This window comes from Gekko japonicus, unplaced genomic scaffold (genome assembly GCF_001447785.1).
Source record: "Gekko japonicus isolate JY-2015 unplaced genomic scaffold, Gekko_japonicus_V1.1 scaffold247, whole genome shotgun sequence".
Taxonomy (NCBI): domain Eukaryota; kingdom Metazoa; phylum Chordata; class Lepidosauria; order Squamata; family Gekkonidae; genus Gekko; species Gekko japonicus.
In genome coordinates, this window is record NW_015166427.1 from 924182 (window position 1) to 940857 (window position 16676).

At 45.5% G+C, this 16676-nt stretch overlaps 1 protein-coding gene across 2 annotated transcripts in view; it reads left to right on the top strand.

Annotated features, from left to right (window-relative positions):
* The window catches only part of TFDP1 (transcription factor Dp-1), a 48437-nt gene extending 41182 nt beyond the window's left edge, over positions 1–7255 (top strand). The window contains exons 11-12 of one of the 2 annotated variants that reach the window (XM_015411766.1): positions 4437–4518; positions 6313–6463. In XM_015411766.1, the coding sequence (XP_015267252.1) occupies positions 4437–4518; positions 6313–6463 (233 nt within the window). Of the gene's footprint in view, positions 1–4436; positions 4519–6312 lie in introns of both variants that reach the window. The other variant, XM_015411765.1, reaches the window with a different exon arrangement.
* Positions 7256–16676: the final 9421 nt, after the last annotated feature.

Here is a 16676-nt window from a genome sequence, read left to right on the forward strand (position 1 = left end):
TTTTCGCGCCCATTCCCTGGTCACACGCCAGGCTCCACTGCGCAAAACCAAGGAGGGGCACGCAGATCCCACCAGTTCTTTTCTGACCGCCGCGCTGGTAGGACGCCTTGCTTCGGTCGGTAAAGTATTTGCCTTTGGCCTTGTCTTTTCTTACGTTAGTTAGCATTTTTCATTATTTTTCCTCTTCTCCCACTTTGTCCAAACACTTGTATCACCCGTCCTTCTTCAAGAAGTTCAGTCTCTCACAGCAAAGGACGCCATAGAACCCGTTCCAGCTTCAGAACACCATCGAGGTTTTTACTCTCGGTACTTCACGGTTCCGAAAAAGGACGGAGGCCTCCGTCCAATTATGGACCTCAGATTTTTAAACCAGTTTATCATTTACAAGAAATTTCGAATGACCACTCTTCAAAACATCCTGCCACTACTGTCACCAGGTGCATGGATGGTCACTCTAGACTTGAAGGATGCGTACTTCCATGTGTCTATTCATCCGTCACACAGATGTTTCCTCAGATTCACCATCGGGGATGCGCATTACCAGTTCAAGGCCCTTCCCTTTGGACTTTCTACCGCCCCGAGGGTCTTTACAAAGGTGATGGTCGTCATAGTGGCACATCTTCGTCTCCACGGGGTGTAGGTGTTCCCGTATATAGACGACTGGTTGTGGAGTCCAAGGACACACTGCTTCTCCACATCGACCTCACCCTGTCGACTCTTGCGTCCCTGGGCGTTCTAGTGAACCTCCAAAAATCCATGCTTCTACCTGCGACTCGGGTACAATTCATTGGAGCCATCATCGACTCCGTAGACACGCGCGCCTATTTGCCTCCTCAGTGGGCGGAATCTCTTCGTCACGAGATTCAATTGCTGTTCCAATCAAGCCGAACCTCGGCAGTTCGCATTCAAAGGTTGCTGGGGCTCATGGCTGCCACCACTTCGGTCCTCACATGTGCCTGGCTTCACATGCGTCCACTACAACGGTGGTTCCTGAAAAGATTCAAACCCCAGTGTCATCCCCAGGACCTGTCTATGACAATGCCTCCTTCCATTCTTCACTCCCTTCGATGGTGGCTATCCGAGGACAATCTATCGGCAGGAGCTCCATTCCAGATTCCCGCTGCAACGGTATCAATCACCACGGACGCCTCATCATGGGGATGGGGTGCTCACCTGAACGGGATGTGTGTAGGGGCGCAGTGGGACGATCAGTTTGCGAACCGTCACATCAACTATTTGGAGCTTTTAGTGGTGCATTATGCCCTCAGGTCGTTTCGGCATGCAGTGGAAGGAAAAGTGGTCATGATTTTTACGGACAACACGACTACAATGTCTTATCTCAATCGTCGAGGGGGCACGGTGTCCAGAGCGCTTTGCCGATTAGCCTTAAGCATCTGGGAGGACTGTCTCCATTGGAACTCGGTTCTTCGGGCAGCTCATCTGCCGGGAATACCGAACGTCCGTGTGGACTTTTTGAGCAGAGGAGGTGCGACAGAGCACGAATGGGAACTCAATTGGAGGTACCTCAGAGGTGGATGTCTTCGCGACTTGCCACAATGCAAAGTGTCGTCTGTTTGTTCCAGGGCAGGGATTGACCCTTTGTCTATGGGGGACGGTCTTCTAATATCCTGGGCACCTCATTTTGTGTTTGTCTTCCCCCCGCTCCCGCTTATTCACCGGGTCCTCATCAAAATCCAGCAGGAAAAACCTCGTTGTCTCCTGGTGACTCCGTGGTGGCCCCGTCAACACTGGTTTCCTCTGCCACTTCATCTGTCCAGGGCATCCTTCCTTCACTTCCCTCGGGTGCCGGATCTTCTTCTGGCTCAACAGGGCCAGATTTTACATCATGATCCCCTGAGCTTCAAACTCACAGTCTGGAACATACTCTTTTTGTGATTAGTGACAGGATAGATGACGTCCTTCTCAATTGTTGTAAACCTTCCACGAGGGCTTCGTATGATGGGAAGTGGTCTAAATTTCTGGAGTATTTAGTCTCCCTTACCTCTTCCTCCGTCTGATTTGAGGTCAATTTTTGGTTTCATTTTGTCCAGGTTGGACATGGGACTCAGTTTTTCCTCCGCTAAGGTCTGTTTAGCTGCGATGTCAGCGCACCACCCGTCGATAGATGGGTTTTCATTTTTTTCTCACCCGCAGACAAAGAAGTTCTGTAAAGGCCTCATCCGGCTTTAGTCCTCACTTTTTTGACTGGTTGGCCCTTTGAACCTTTGGCCACTTGTAGTCTAAAACTGTTGTCTTTGAAAACGGCATTTTTGGTAGCCATTACTTCTCCTCGTAGGGTGAGTGAATTGTCTGCGCTTAGATGTGACCCCCTGTATTTGAGTTTTCCCCTCATGGGGTCTCGTTGGCTTTGGACATTTCCTTTTTGCCTAAAGTTGTGTCAGAGTTTCATTTGCGTACTCACATAGTTCTTCCTACATTTTTTCCGTCTCCCTCCAATGAGGAAGAATGCAGATTGCACTCTCTGGATGTTAAGAGAGCGCTCTTATTTTATTTGGGCAGAACCAAGCCTTTCCGTAAGTCTCCGGCGCTGTTTATCTCTCACAGTTTGCCTTCCCAAGGGAAGAAGCTTTCCTCACAGCATTTATCCAAGTGGATTGTGGAGACTATTAAACTTTGTTATTCAATGGCACAGAAGCCGCTCCCAGGACAGCTTCGAGCTCCTTCCACGCGGGCAGTGGCAACGTCTACAGCTTTCCTGCGAGGTGCATCGCTGGAAGACATCTGTAACGCCGCGACTTCACGCAGAAGATAGACAGGTTGCTTACCTGTAACTGGTGATCTTCGAGTGGTCATCTGTGCATTCACACCACCCGCCCTCCTCCCCCTCTGCTCTCGGCCCTTCATCTTTTTCTTTGAAGGCTGTGGGGCGGCGGTCAGAAGGAACTGGCGGGATCTGCGTGCCCCTCCTTGGTCATGCGCAGTGGAGCCCGGCGCGTGACCAGGGAATGGGCGCGAAAATCCCTTTTTGCTTGCTAATGATACCGAAGAAGGTCAGCGCAGGTGCAGACTATCCCAAGGGTGTGAATGCACAGATGACCACTCGAAGATCACCAGTTACAGGTAAGCAACCTGTCTTTATTAGAGAAATGAGCACTGTCTTCATGAGTGACATACTGTTATCCTGACTTGATGCCAAGGAGGATTGCAGCAGAGCAGAGTGTTATAAATATACAAAGGTCTTTCCAAGGTCATTGTGCAGCTGGGCTTCTGTAATAGTTGCAGTACATGCTGGGATGTCTCTAGCACTCACAATATGATCTAGACTTTGCTCTTCCCAATTGCTGGCCACCTGTGGTTCTGCGAAATCAAAGAGCAATGGTTGTGAGGATGGCATTTCTTCAACTTGATCATAAATAAGCTATTAAAGTTCATTAACGTTGAGAAAACAATGTTCACTCATGTATTCTTTCATATTTGAAAGGGTGGAAATCATAATGAAATTACTGATAGCCACTTTCATCCTCAGTTCTGTTCTTTCTGCCACCAAACAGGTTTCCATTGTTAAAACTCAGTGAGGCTACTGTGTCAAATATAAATGTTGACATTTTGCTGTGTTGGCAGATTTTTTAAAATAAAAAGTTTGATTAAATGTATACATTTATCTAGAATGCCTGTTATAGATTTCCATGTTGCCCATTATTGATCTGCTGAACAATAATGTATACCTCAATTTTAGTAGGAGTCTGGACATTAATAATAAAATGGTAGCAAAAGGGGATCTCTTTGTGGTGGTGTGGCACAAAGGCAGCAGTGGAGGCCAGAGGAGGCTCCACTTAGTGGGTGAAAGACAGCAGCTGTTCCAGGATAGGGCAGAGCATCTCGCAAGAAAACAATAGGAGCCCTGTGCAAACCTGCCTAGAGCAGGCCAAGGCAGGGAAGAGTTTTTAAGAGAGCAACAAGGCTCTGAGAATGGAGGGGTAAGTGCTGGGCTTGACCAGCATGGGTGGAGCCCCAGGTATAAAAAGGGCGATGGCAGAAGAGACAAGGGTGGAGTCAGGAATGCACAGCTGCTGAGAAAAGCTTTGGGGGAGTGCAAAGAAGAAAGAAAGAGGAGCCTTAAAGGAGAAGCTGGGGCAAGATAAGGCTACCAAACTGGGGCAGGCCTGATGGAACTGCCCCAAAGCAGAGGAACAGCTACAGCTCCCTGAGGTTTGATGGGGCAGAAGATAAGTGAGTGAAGGGAACTGTGCTTCTGAGGAAGCCTGCATCCAATAGAGAGGCAATTAATTAACATTGCCTCTGGTGAGTCTGCCGCCTATGGAAGTTGGTTATGTCCCACTGCCCAGGGGGGGACTGGGGGGCAACATATGGGAGTTCTGTTGTGTGTGGAAAGGGTGTAACCCTTTTTATTTGATTAGACTTATGTTTAGAAATGAGGATGTTGCAAAAATACTTTCTAATTTTTTATTTTTCAGAAATGGCTCAGGGATCAATCAGCAGTGTCTATGTCTCATCCTCATCAGGTTCTGCTTCAAATGGCACAAGATTTTCTAACAGGTTTGAGCACACTCAAAATGTGTATATTAGTCCTAAGTATAGACTGCCTCATAAAGTTCCATAATTCTGTACCATACTAACAGTGCAATCCTATGCTATCACTTCTGTGTAAGTCCATTACATTTCAGTAGGCTTATACAGGAGTAACTGTATAGGTTTGCATGGTAAGGCCTGCTGGCTTCCATCTGTTTTTCCTAGGAAGCTGACTCTGTGCCCATAAGACTTTCAATCCATGAATATATAAGAAATCTAGGAGTGTGGGGCGGTGTTACAAGATGCAGGTGTGAAAAGGTGCTGTTGAGTTGCTAGAAAGACAGCAGTATGAGGACAGTGCAAAGCAAAGAGGCCGAGACGGGACCGATTTGGAGCAAACTGGATGCAAGAGAAAGTCTTAAGATAAAATTATATTTGTAGATGATAAGATTAAATGTTTGGCATCTGATCAATGCAGACTTAATTAGTGTCTTTTGCCTACCACTGTATGTGTACCACCATGCCAAGTAGGTCAGCACTGTTCCCTGAAAGACTTCAGAATCTGTGAGCTTCCATAGGGTCTCCTTGTCCACAGGCTGAAGGAATTAAGGGAAGAGAGGGCAAAAAGCAGTTTTACCCCCTCCACCTAAGTAATAGCTTTAGTAGTACCAATTTGTCTCAGGTTGTACTGAAGTAGGGGAATATACTCAGATATGGTCTTTTAGAAAGAGAGAACCTTACCATATTTATCTGGAAGAAAGAGAGCCTAGAATGTAAGATTTCCCCCCCCACACACACACACACACAAAGGTTAAACACAAAAACAGATTAACTCTGAAATAAGATGACCTTGCTCTCCTATTTCTGCCTCTGCACCTTTCAGAACTAGCGAGAAGGTGCAGGGCAGAGAGCAGTATCTACCAGCTGGCTCACTTTGAGCCTAGGAAGCCAGCTTGTGATCTTTCTTCTGTCTGTCCCTTTGCCTTCTGGCAGCAGCTCCTGTGTTCAGGACAACAGGTGCCCTCTCCCCCCTTGAGCAGGTGGAGACTGTAGGCATGATGATGATGATAATAATAATAATAATCTTTCAATTTATTAATCGCTCAATCCTGCAGAGCTGCTGGCTCTGAGCGATTTACAGTTACTCAAATACACACGGGACTAACAATGATTCAAAGGGTTAAGGGAGGACAACATATAAATCTTTAAATCACACACGTTCGCAGCAGACGGGGAGTTTGTTCAGCACTGTTCCAACGACATTTTTCCCTCTGCGTGGCTTGATGTCGTCACCTTTCTCCAGGACTGCTTCAGTTGCAGCGCAGCACTGCCACCGCCTGGCCGGATGGCCCATTAGAGGCTTTCTTGATGCCGAAGAGTTCTTTCTAGGCTTTTTGATCTCACGCACTGGACCTTCCGTTCGCCGGCTAACACCTCCCCCACTGGGGGGTTTAGTGTGCCCACCCTCTCTAAGGAGTGGTACCCATTTTATCTACTTGCCGAAGCTTTCGAACCGCTGGGTGGACGGCGAGCTGGGGACAAGGCTGGTAGCTCACACCAGCACGGGGCTAGAACTGACAGTAGTTCTGTTCAGCTCAGATGTTTTAACCAGAGGATAAATCCCCTGTGCCACCGCCACCATGATCCAACCCACTGTGTGGCACAACCAGTGTAGTGGTTTCTGTATATACTGGACAGAACAGCAGAAGTGAAACAGCTCTCCTACAGAGTAGTGACAGTTGAAACCATAATTTTAGCTTCTTGCGTTGTTTCTGACAGCTCCTGCCACTAAAAGGTTGACCTAATGTGTTCACATTTCAGTGACTATTCGAATGGCGGCGATGGGGTGTTGGCTACAAGTTCCAATGGATCTCAGTATAGTGGCTCCAGAGTAGAAACACCAGTTTCTTATGTTGGGGATGACGACGACGACGATGATGACGATTTTAATGAGAATGATGATGACGACTGATGTGTTTTGGTTGTAGACTTTTATAATGTTAAAATTCAGCAAGCTTCAGGAATAAATTCTAGGAAGAGAATTGTTAAAATTGCCCCATCAAGGAGATACTGGTAAGAGTCCTAAATCTAGAAATCGCACCTCCAGTAAAGTAAGCAAATTGTTTGTTTTTATGTAGGTTTTTTTATATGTGGTGAGGATGTGTGTGTTGATACCAGTGTGTTAATGCAGAACCTTTATTTACCCTTGCTTAGGATTTTTAACTTGAAGGAAAATGCATTTTGCCCCTAAGTGTTACTGCTAAGTTTGAAAATGTAGCCACAATAATGGAAAATAAAATCTGTCCACCTGTCAAAAATGCATACACTGAATGGCATTTTATTTAGAGTACATTTAGGTGACACTTTGTACTGAAGTATAGCAAAAAAAAAAAAGTTTGCTGATCATGCAAAGTCCAAAGAAACAAACACAAGAGAGCCTCCTTTAAATGTTGATTTGCAAAAATGGTATGAATTTATTTCCCTTTTAAAATTTTTACTGATCATTGTATTTCCATCAAATTTATATATATTGTGTTTGCTGAATGTTAGGACATATGAGTTACGAGTTTTGGCAAACGTTTACTGCCAAGCTTGTGCAGCTGTGTAAATGTCTTGAAGGTTTGAAATGAGTTTTGCTTATGATGAAAATTTGCCTGATTTCTTACAGGTAGATTTTGAAAACAATTTGTTATATAGTTGTTTACATACCAATAAGTCTATCATATAAAGACATGTACTGAAACAAATGTTTATATTTGTTTCCTAAGCATCTTCCAATAATCTTATTATAAAGTTGAAATTAAATATAGAAAATGTTTTATGTTTAACTCAAAACTTGTCAATCATTTTTAATACTTCATTTTTTAATAAAAAAAATTCAGGGCAGGTGGTAGTCTTTTTAAATCTATTCACAAAGAATTAACTGCACAAATACTGTCAGCTGCCTGTTCTAAGACAGTAGTCTTTTTATTGAAACACAAATAAACTTTTCTGTAATATTTTATGGAATATAAGCCGTTTGTTTTACTTGTTTAATTGTGGCACTATTAGTTTTTATTAATAAAATGCGCGTGGGCGTTTTTAACAAGTTCCTGTTTCTCTAATTAAGATTTTTTTTCACATTGTATTTTCCTTTTGAGTGATACTGTTCTTCCGTTTGGAACAGTTTCAGAGTCCTTTTAAATGGGTGGGTATCTTGATATATTTAAGTGTGGGAGACAACAGTGCTACATTTGTGAAATTCAAGATCCTTAAGAGGTTTTCAAGAGTCACAGAAATACGTAAGTGAATACATTTATTTCAATAAGCCCAAAATAAAAAAGAGGGTTTTTGGTGAAACGTTTTGGCTTTCATTAGTGTTAAAATAAGTTTCTTTTTTTTACAAGCAGGCATGAAAATTCTATTTATGCTAGTACTTCTGGTTCCAGAAAAAACTAACTCTGTTGCTAATCAGTGAACATTACACTCACATCATTTAAAATTGCTCTCTCGTTTAGGCTTTTGCCCACGGACAGGGCCATAGCTATCTGTGCTGTCTTTTGATTCTGTGAGGTTGTGGAGTTTTTGTTTTTTGAGAGGGTAGGGAGGGATTGGGCACAAAGATCTCTATACAACAGGACAAAGGACTTCCATACATTCATATTAGGTAGTGGTGTCAAATTTCCTCCCAGCTGTTTTGGAAAGTTTGCTTCTCCCTGTAGGTTCTTTTTAGGGATTTAAAGGGTGATGGAGACTGTCTTCTGAGGGCATTGCAGAGTGCTCTTCAGACAACAGTCTGTCATCTGACCTAAGTAAGGGATGACAGAAAACTCTTGTTAAAAACACCATGAGTTGCTACCTTTTCTGCTTTTAAGTGAAGCTAACAGTACCCAGAGTTTAACCAGTTAGGCTATTAAAATACTGTCAGTGCCTGTCCAGTATTAAAGCTGACCTTTGAAACCCTATACCAGGGATCCTGAGCTTTTTTGAGCCTGCAGGCACCTTCGGAATTTTGACACAGGGTGGTGGGCACATCCACAAAATGGCTGCCACAGATAATAATGCCAACCACAAAATTTGTGTATAACTTTGCTGTTAAGTCTTCAGGATTTCCAGCAGACGCACTGATTCACAGGATGCCTTTTAAAGTGAACATATTGTTTAAAAATATTTTCTTGCATATACACAAAGGTAAGTATACGTATTGAGCTAATTAGAAACCCTCATCTGGCAGTATCTGTCTTCATTTTTCAGGCATCGGAGCTGGCTATCCCTTTTACATGAGCTAGGCAAAAGCCCCACCTGGCTCCTCCCACTTTCAGAAGACACTTGGCAGGCACCAGGAAAGGTGTCAAGTGCCACAGCTCCCACATGCACGCACTGGGGGAACCCTGCCTATACCATTTGGGACCAGCATACCTTAAGGACTACTTACTTTGATGGGAATGTACCTGATCGCTACAGTAATCTTCTGAGACCCTGCTTCTGGTCTTCTGAAGTTAGATGAGTGGCAGCCTGAAAGAAGGCTTTCTCAGTTATGGCACCAAAACTATGGAACTCCCCAGATATATTCATCTGTCCCCTTCTGTCATCTGCCAGCAAAGCATTTTTGTTTCATCTGGTGTTCCCTCAATGACCCCGTCTTCCTGACCTTTTTTTAAAATGTAGTTTCTGCATCTTTATATGTGTATTTTAGATCTGGCTTTAGTTGCTTTTATGATCTGTTTTTATAATGCTGTGGGTTTTTTAAGTTGTTATCTGTTTTGTTGGCCCTGATTGGGCAGAAAGGTGTGATAAAAATTATAAATAAATATTAAGAAGCAATCGTAATTTGAACCAAACTGTGTAGACTGGGCAGACTGAGTACAGACAAGTTTACATTCAATTTTTAAATTGATTATAAAAGATAAATGTGGCATTTAAATAGACAGAAAGTGGAGATCTTATAAAATGGCGCATATATATGTTTGTGTGTGTAATCATTTACTTCCAAATATCAATCCAGGCAGTGTTCCATGTTTGCTAACTGTTTAAAAAACACAAAATAAAATACCTTTGATCTTCATTGTGGTCTACGCATCACAGCTATGGGACAGGTGCCTGCGCCACCTCTGATCTGGGAAACTTCTATCAAGTTCATCTAGGGATTTGGAGCCCCTCCCTCAAGCGTGCACAGGACTCCACCACGCGTGCTCAGAGGGCAGTGCTCTAGTATCCCACCAGTTCTCTTCTGACACCTACAAGCCCACCAACACCTTCTATGCCAATGCTGAAAAAGAAGAAAGACGAGCCGCACTAAGGTTAAGCACAGACACCTTAAGACTGGATCTAAGGCTTCGGCATCAAGTGCTGCTGTCACCTCTGATGCACCTGCAAACAACACCGGTGCCTGGTCGGTTTCATCAGACCCCACTAAGATAGCAGCCATTCTGCTCATCATGCTGTTGAATTCTCCCATCTAGCAAGTAGATCCGCAGAGGGAAAGGTCAGTGCCAATGGGCCTCCAGTATTCAGGATCAGAGGTGGAAGAAGTCCCTGTTTCGGGTCAACTGGCAGACCAATGCAGTTCCAGATCCTTGACGCCAGATCCATCCTGATTGCCGATCACTGCCGACCGTCAACACCGATAGAAATCCAGCACCATTCATCGTCATACGATAGCAGTTTCTCGCTGAAGCCTCAAAGCCGATCTCCTTGACACACTGAGGGTGCCCTGGGACCAATGACAGCTCCAGTACCTTTACAGCGCCTTTCCATTAGCCTCAACACTGCCTTAGTTGACTCCAAGTCACCAGCTGGATCTGGGTCAACATTCCGTTAGGTCCCATTGTGCACGCTCCCTGGCGCCTGACCATCCTCTAGTGGCCCCCTGCGTGCTGGCTGTTCCTTCCAAAACCTTCGACGACAATACCTCTTGTTCTGCAGTCATTGTTAGCAGTACCGTTGGTATCGACGTCACAGGGACGCCGGGACTCGCCGAGGTCCCCATTGGGACGAGGTCACAACAGCCCACCGCACCTGGTATTGTCGACTGTCGGAGATTCTTAGGGTTCGGGGAGCAAGTCTGAAGATAAAGACACCGGTGCACACACCACTTTTTCGGATCCTTTCCCGTCGCAACTAGTTGCTGAGGACCTCCCGATTTCTCCCTCAGAAGACATCAGGTCTTATGGTGACCTGATCAAACGTATGGCTCATTCACTCAGCCACAACCCCAAGTGACAGATGCTGTTTTTGACATCATCCAACTTGATACCTCCACAGCCATTGCACTGCCCATGACCTAGGTTGTGCTTCAAGTGGCAAAGTCGCATTGGGACTGGCCTTTCTCTGCCCCCATTTCTACCTTTCTCTGCCCCCATTTCTACCAGGCGACTCGATGATATGTACAACGAGGCTAGGAAGATACAGAAGGAGGGAACGATTGTATCTAAACAAATCATTAATTTCACCAAACATGCACTGGACACTTCCTCTAAAATGATGTCCTCCACGGTGGCTCTTCATCGCCCCTCCTGGCTTCGTATGACCTCATTACAAACCGATACCAGGGCATATATAGAGGACTTGCCCTTTGACAGCTTGGGGCTATTTCATTCCACCACCAATTCAGTCCAAGATATGGATAGCTTGAAGGCATCTAGGAGCTTGGGGGTCTCCCCCTCCTATCGATCTTAAAGGTCCAGGATGTGATCCCGTTCAAGTCGACAGCTGCATAGTAGACAATCTCCAGAGAATGCCTAGAAAGCTAAACAATCCCAGTCATCCTCCAGATCCCATTATACTCCTCAGACGAAGTTTCAGTCAGCACCTCAGCAAAGCAAGCTCAAGACGGGCAAGAACACCAAACAGAGTCTTTGAGTCCCCCGCTATGGGTCAGCTGCAAACCCACCCCACTCCCCGGTCATACCTCTCCTCACCCTGTATGGTCCCCCAGCTGGGTCCTTTCCATCACACCTGGAGTCTCATAACATCAGACTCTTGGGTGCTTTCCATAATCAACAGGGGCTATGCGATAGAGTTCCTACAGGTACCTCCTACTCCTTGCTTCATACGCACGCTAACAAGCATTTCCTCCAATTCACTATAGGGAAGGATCATTACCAGTACTGGGTCCTGCCTTTTGGTCTCTCTATGGCATCAAGAGTCTTCACGAAGACGATGGCTGTGGTAACAGCTCACCTATGACTTCAGGGCGTCTTGATATTCCCTTACATCAGCGACTGGCTTCTAGTTGCAGAATTGCAAAGCCTTCTGTTAGGAAGCGTTCACCACACCTTAGAACTATTGTGCTCTCTGGGCCTGTGTGTGAACCACAAGAAGTCAAACCTTGTACCGTCACAGAGAGTAGACTTCATTGGAGCGACCATTGACTCCACTGTGGGAAAAGCATTTCTCCCACTTTCACGGCACACACACTGGTCTCGCTGGCGCACCATCTGTGGTTGTCACCGCCCTCAATGTTCAATGGCTGTTAGGCCTGATGCCTGTGATGACCACTGTACTTCCTCTGGCGAGACTCTGAATGTGTCACTTCCAACCATGGTTTGTTTGGAAATTTAAACCCTTGATACATTTACAAGAGAAATGGTTACTGATGCCCCATGGAGGTAAAGGACTCCTTGCTGTGGTGGGAGTGTGTTCCCAACCTGACAATGGACAAGTGCTCCATTCCACCCACTGTTGCCAACGATTACCATCACCACAGATGCGTCCCTGTGAAGTTGGGGAGCACATCTCAATGGCTGTTGTGTGGGTGCACCCTGGGAACCCAAGCTGAGAGGGTCCCACATCAATTTTCTAGAGCTCCTAGCGATAGAATACAGTCTCCGCTCCTTTCTACCAGTACTTGTGGGACAGACGGTCGCGGTCCTGACAGGCAACTGCTCTTGCTTACATAAACAGACACAGAGGTACCATGTCATGCAAGCTGTGTCTTCTTGCTCTGAGTCTGTGGGATTGGTGCCTTGCACATGGGGTTTGGCTGTCAGCAACCCACCTTCCGGGTGTCCAGAACATTCAGACAGATGCTCTCAGCAGGGGCGGTGTACCACTGCCCGAATGGGGGCTGAATTGGAAGTATCTATGCCCAATCTTCCAGCAATGGGGCCACCCCCAAGTGGATATCTTTGCGACTCGACTAAACTTGAAATGCATCCATTTTTGCTGCAGGGGAGGAATGGACCCTCTTTCCCTGGGGGACGGACTGCTAATTCCTTGGACCGGGAGGTCCTTGTTTCTATTCCCTCCAATTCTGCTGCTCACAAGGGTGTTGAACAAGATTGTGCGTCAAAGGCCGGATTGCATCCTAGTGACCCCATGGTGGCCACACCAGCCCTGTTTTCCGCTGCTTCTCCAACAAAGTCTTCCTTAATTTTCCCTGAGTGCTGGATTTGTTTCTGGCGTCCGGAGGTCAGGTCCTCTACCATAATGTGCCACATCTCAAGTTGACAGCTTGGAGGATATGCTGGGAGGTTTTTCAGACAGAGTAACTACAATCCTCCTCAATAGTAGAAAGCCATCTACTCACTCCTCCTTTTGTTATAAATGGTCAAAGTTTCTCCAGTTTTTATTGCCCTTTGCGGGGGACCCTACCTTAGTAGGCCTGCCTCGCATATTTGACTTCCTCTTATCATTAGTGGCTGCAGGACTTAGTCACTCCTCCCTGAGAGTTTACTTGGTGGCAGTCTCTGCCTACCATAAGCAACTGGACAATAGCTCCGTTTTTGCACCCTGACTCTAAGAGGTTCTTGAGAGGATTGTTACATCTTTACCCTCCAACTAAACTACCAACTCCACTGTGGGATCTTCCTCTGGTCTTATGGTGTCTTACATGTAAGCTGTTTGAGCCCATGTTTGTGTGAACTGCGGCTGTCATGAAAAACTGTTCCTAGTAGCCATTACATCTGCAGGGGGAGAGTGAGTGACCTCTTAGCTTTCTGTCATGATTCTCCCTACCTGACCTTCCTCACTTTGTCACCAGATATTTCCTTCTTGCCAAAGGTAGTCTCAGACTTCCATCTGAATAAACAGGTTATTTTACCAGACTGTATCATAATCCACAGATGGACATTGAGCGCCTTTGGCGTACTCTGGACGTGAAGCAGGCCCTCTTATTCTACCTGTATAGGACACATTTGACTCGTAAGGACCTACACCTCTTTGTTTCATATGCCCCAAGCTCTATGAGGTGTAAAATCTCAATTTAGAGGCTCTCTAAATGGCTGGTTAAGATTGTTCACTTCTGTTACCTCCTGGAGAAAAGACCTTATTGCACCTAGAGCTCATTCCACCTGAGTGATCTCCATGTCTACTGCCTTTCTGCGAGGGGTGCCTCTGCAAGACATTTGCCACTTGGCCTCATGGGCATCTCCAAACACGTTCATCAAACATTATGCTCTCGATGTTTGAGCACCAACGTTCCCGACTGGGCCATTCGGTTCTGCAATCTGTGGTCTCCAGAGATGCTGCCAGCACCCTCCTCCAGATAGGCCTAAACTTGCTAATCTCCCATAGGTGTGATGCATAGAGACCACGACGAAGATAAACAGGTTGCTTACCTGTAACTTTGAGTGGTCATCTATGCATTCACACCACCCACCCTCCTTTCCCACTGCTGTCAGCCCTTCTCATCTACTTTTTTTTTTTTGGAGGTTGCAGCAGTCAGAAGGAACTGGTGGGATACTGGAGCCCCACCTACTGGGCATGTGTGCTGGAGTCCTGCGCATGCTTGAGGGAGGGGCTCCAAATCCCTAGATGAGTTTGATAGAAGTTTCCTGGATTGGAGTTGGCGCAGGTGACTGTTCCCATAGGTGTGAGTGCATAAATGACCACTCGAAGATCCATCAGTTACAGGTAAGCAACCTGGTTTTTTGTAGACAAACACATGGCCCTCAGTCTATGTCAGGATGCCTTCTCATGTTCTTGACCAGCATGTGAAGCAGCTTATGTACAAAGTTTGCAATCCCCAACCATTTAATGTTTTCCCCAGGTCCTAGGCTCAGAACACTGAGCATGAGATTTCTGTAATGAATGTCAGTAAATCAAAAGTAGGTTTGCAGCTTACAGATAGACACCTGAACAGCATACACAAGATTGCTACAGCACAGACATTTTGATGCAATAATTCAGAGCAAGAGGTGTCAGTTATCAGAAACTGTTAAATAGACAAAATATTGCAAGAGTGCTAGTGTTTTAAGCATGTTTTATTTATAAAGTTTTTCAAAGTCTTTAATTGTGCTCGTGTCCTTTGTAAAGTTTATATCTCCGCTATCTGGCATTACATTTTATGACACACAGGGCCTGGCCTGACAAGGTCTCATTTCTGTTGGATCTGGCCCTCATAACCAATGAATTCGACACCCCTGAAAAAATAGTTTCAGAGGGTAGCCATGTTGGTAGAACAGCTGGATTTGAGTCTTGTAGCACCTTAGAGACCAACAAGATTTTCAGGGTATGAGCTTTTGAGAGTCAAGGCCCCTTTGTCAGATTTAAGTATCCACTGATGGGGCCATGTTGAGAATTAGCTGTGTTGGAGAAACTCTACTATGTCATGTTGTGTAGCTACCCCAGGAAAGATGCTGCCTTCTGGCATCTCGTGTTTAGGCATTGGGATGCTCTTCAGAATGAGAAGGGAGGGGGTCAAAAGCACCTATATTCTCCCCTGGCTAGGAGGCTTTTGTTGCAGTCACCAGCCTCCAGCTGGCCCCTGCCCCCACTCTTTTCACCCTCTCCCCACTCTCACCAGTCAATCCCCACGCCTGCTTCCTTTCCCTGAGACTTCAGATTTCCCTCACCGTGGCGCAGGATCCCTGCTCATCCCTCCCAGCCTCCTTGCCGCTGCTTCCTTCTGTGGCTTGATGGGCCGGTCTCCGGCTGAAACCCCATGCAAGATGAGAATGAGGGAGGCATTAGGGCCACACTTGCTGTTCCTCTGTGGGGCTGTTGGCCGGCAGCTCCTCACACTGTTCTTGAGGTTGGTCTGCCGCCTGGTATGGCTCCGGCTTGGCCTCTGTCGCCCCAAGGCATTTCCTGCTGGCAGTTGGGTCTGGCATGGCCGGACTCTGCCTGCTGTCCCTGCCGGGCAGCTCTTTGTCAGCCCCCAGAGTTCCTGGTAAGTGTGTGGGGGCAAAGGTGCCCCTCTCCTCATCGTGGAGTCCGGAGCTGCTGGAGCTGATAGTCAAGGGGTGGGATTGCAGCTCTGGACACTATACACATTATACTTCTCACCAGCAGGAAGTCAAAAGTTGGGATTTTGCACCTAAAGCTATCTGTTTTTCTGGAGCTAGACATGTTCTTGTTTATTAACTTGGTTACTTATTTCTACTTCAGATTCTTAGTTTATTTTTAGCTGAAATGTTTAGTGCTTATGCTAGTTTTGTACCTTGGTTTATAAAGCGATTCCATAAATTACTGTAATATTCCAAAGTGCTTTGCATAAAATCATCTTTACTGGATCCCTGTTCTGTATTTTATGATTCACTCAAACTAATTTTGAAGAATATTAGCATTTGCATGTATATATTTCAGGATATTCTAAATTCATTATCTCAGTTATTCTTACAACAGCTCTGTAAAGTAGGTCAAAGTTATCCCAATGCAGGTTTGAAGCTGAAAAGCATAGTGGCTTGCTTAACTGAGATGGCAGTTCATAACTGGCTAATACTTTGTGTTTTTAACCTATAGCACACAGTTCTGTTTTGAAATAAGCTGTAAAGGTAGCCTCTGGTTTTGCTTTCACAGGAAAATTGTAGCTGTTTTACATACCAAAGACCATTTCATGTTAAAGAACCTGGATGTACGTTAGAACTTGTTTTGCATTCATACCACTTAAGAGCATCCTCAAATATACTAAGCCAGGGGGTGTCAAACTCATTTGTTTTGAAGGCTGGATTTGACATAAATTGGACTTTGTCGGGCTGGACTATGTGTGTCATAAAATGTAACGCCGGGTAGCAGAGATAAAAACTTTATAAAGGACACAGACAAACACAATTAAAGATACTATAGCAGCTATTCCATTGGAGCCCCACATTAGGAGGCCGTGTGTGTTAAAACTAATATTCCTCTGCAAAACTGAAGTTTCTTGAGTTTGTTGAACTCTATATTTTAACTATGGTTAGTCCCCCCCCCCCACATAAATTACAAATATAAATGGTCTGAGCCTAGGATACAGGGGAAGAACATGAAATGACTGAGCATTGGAA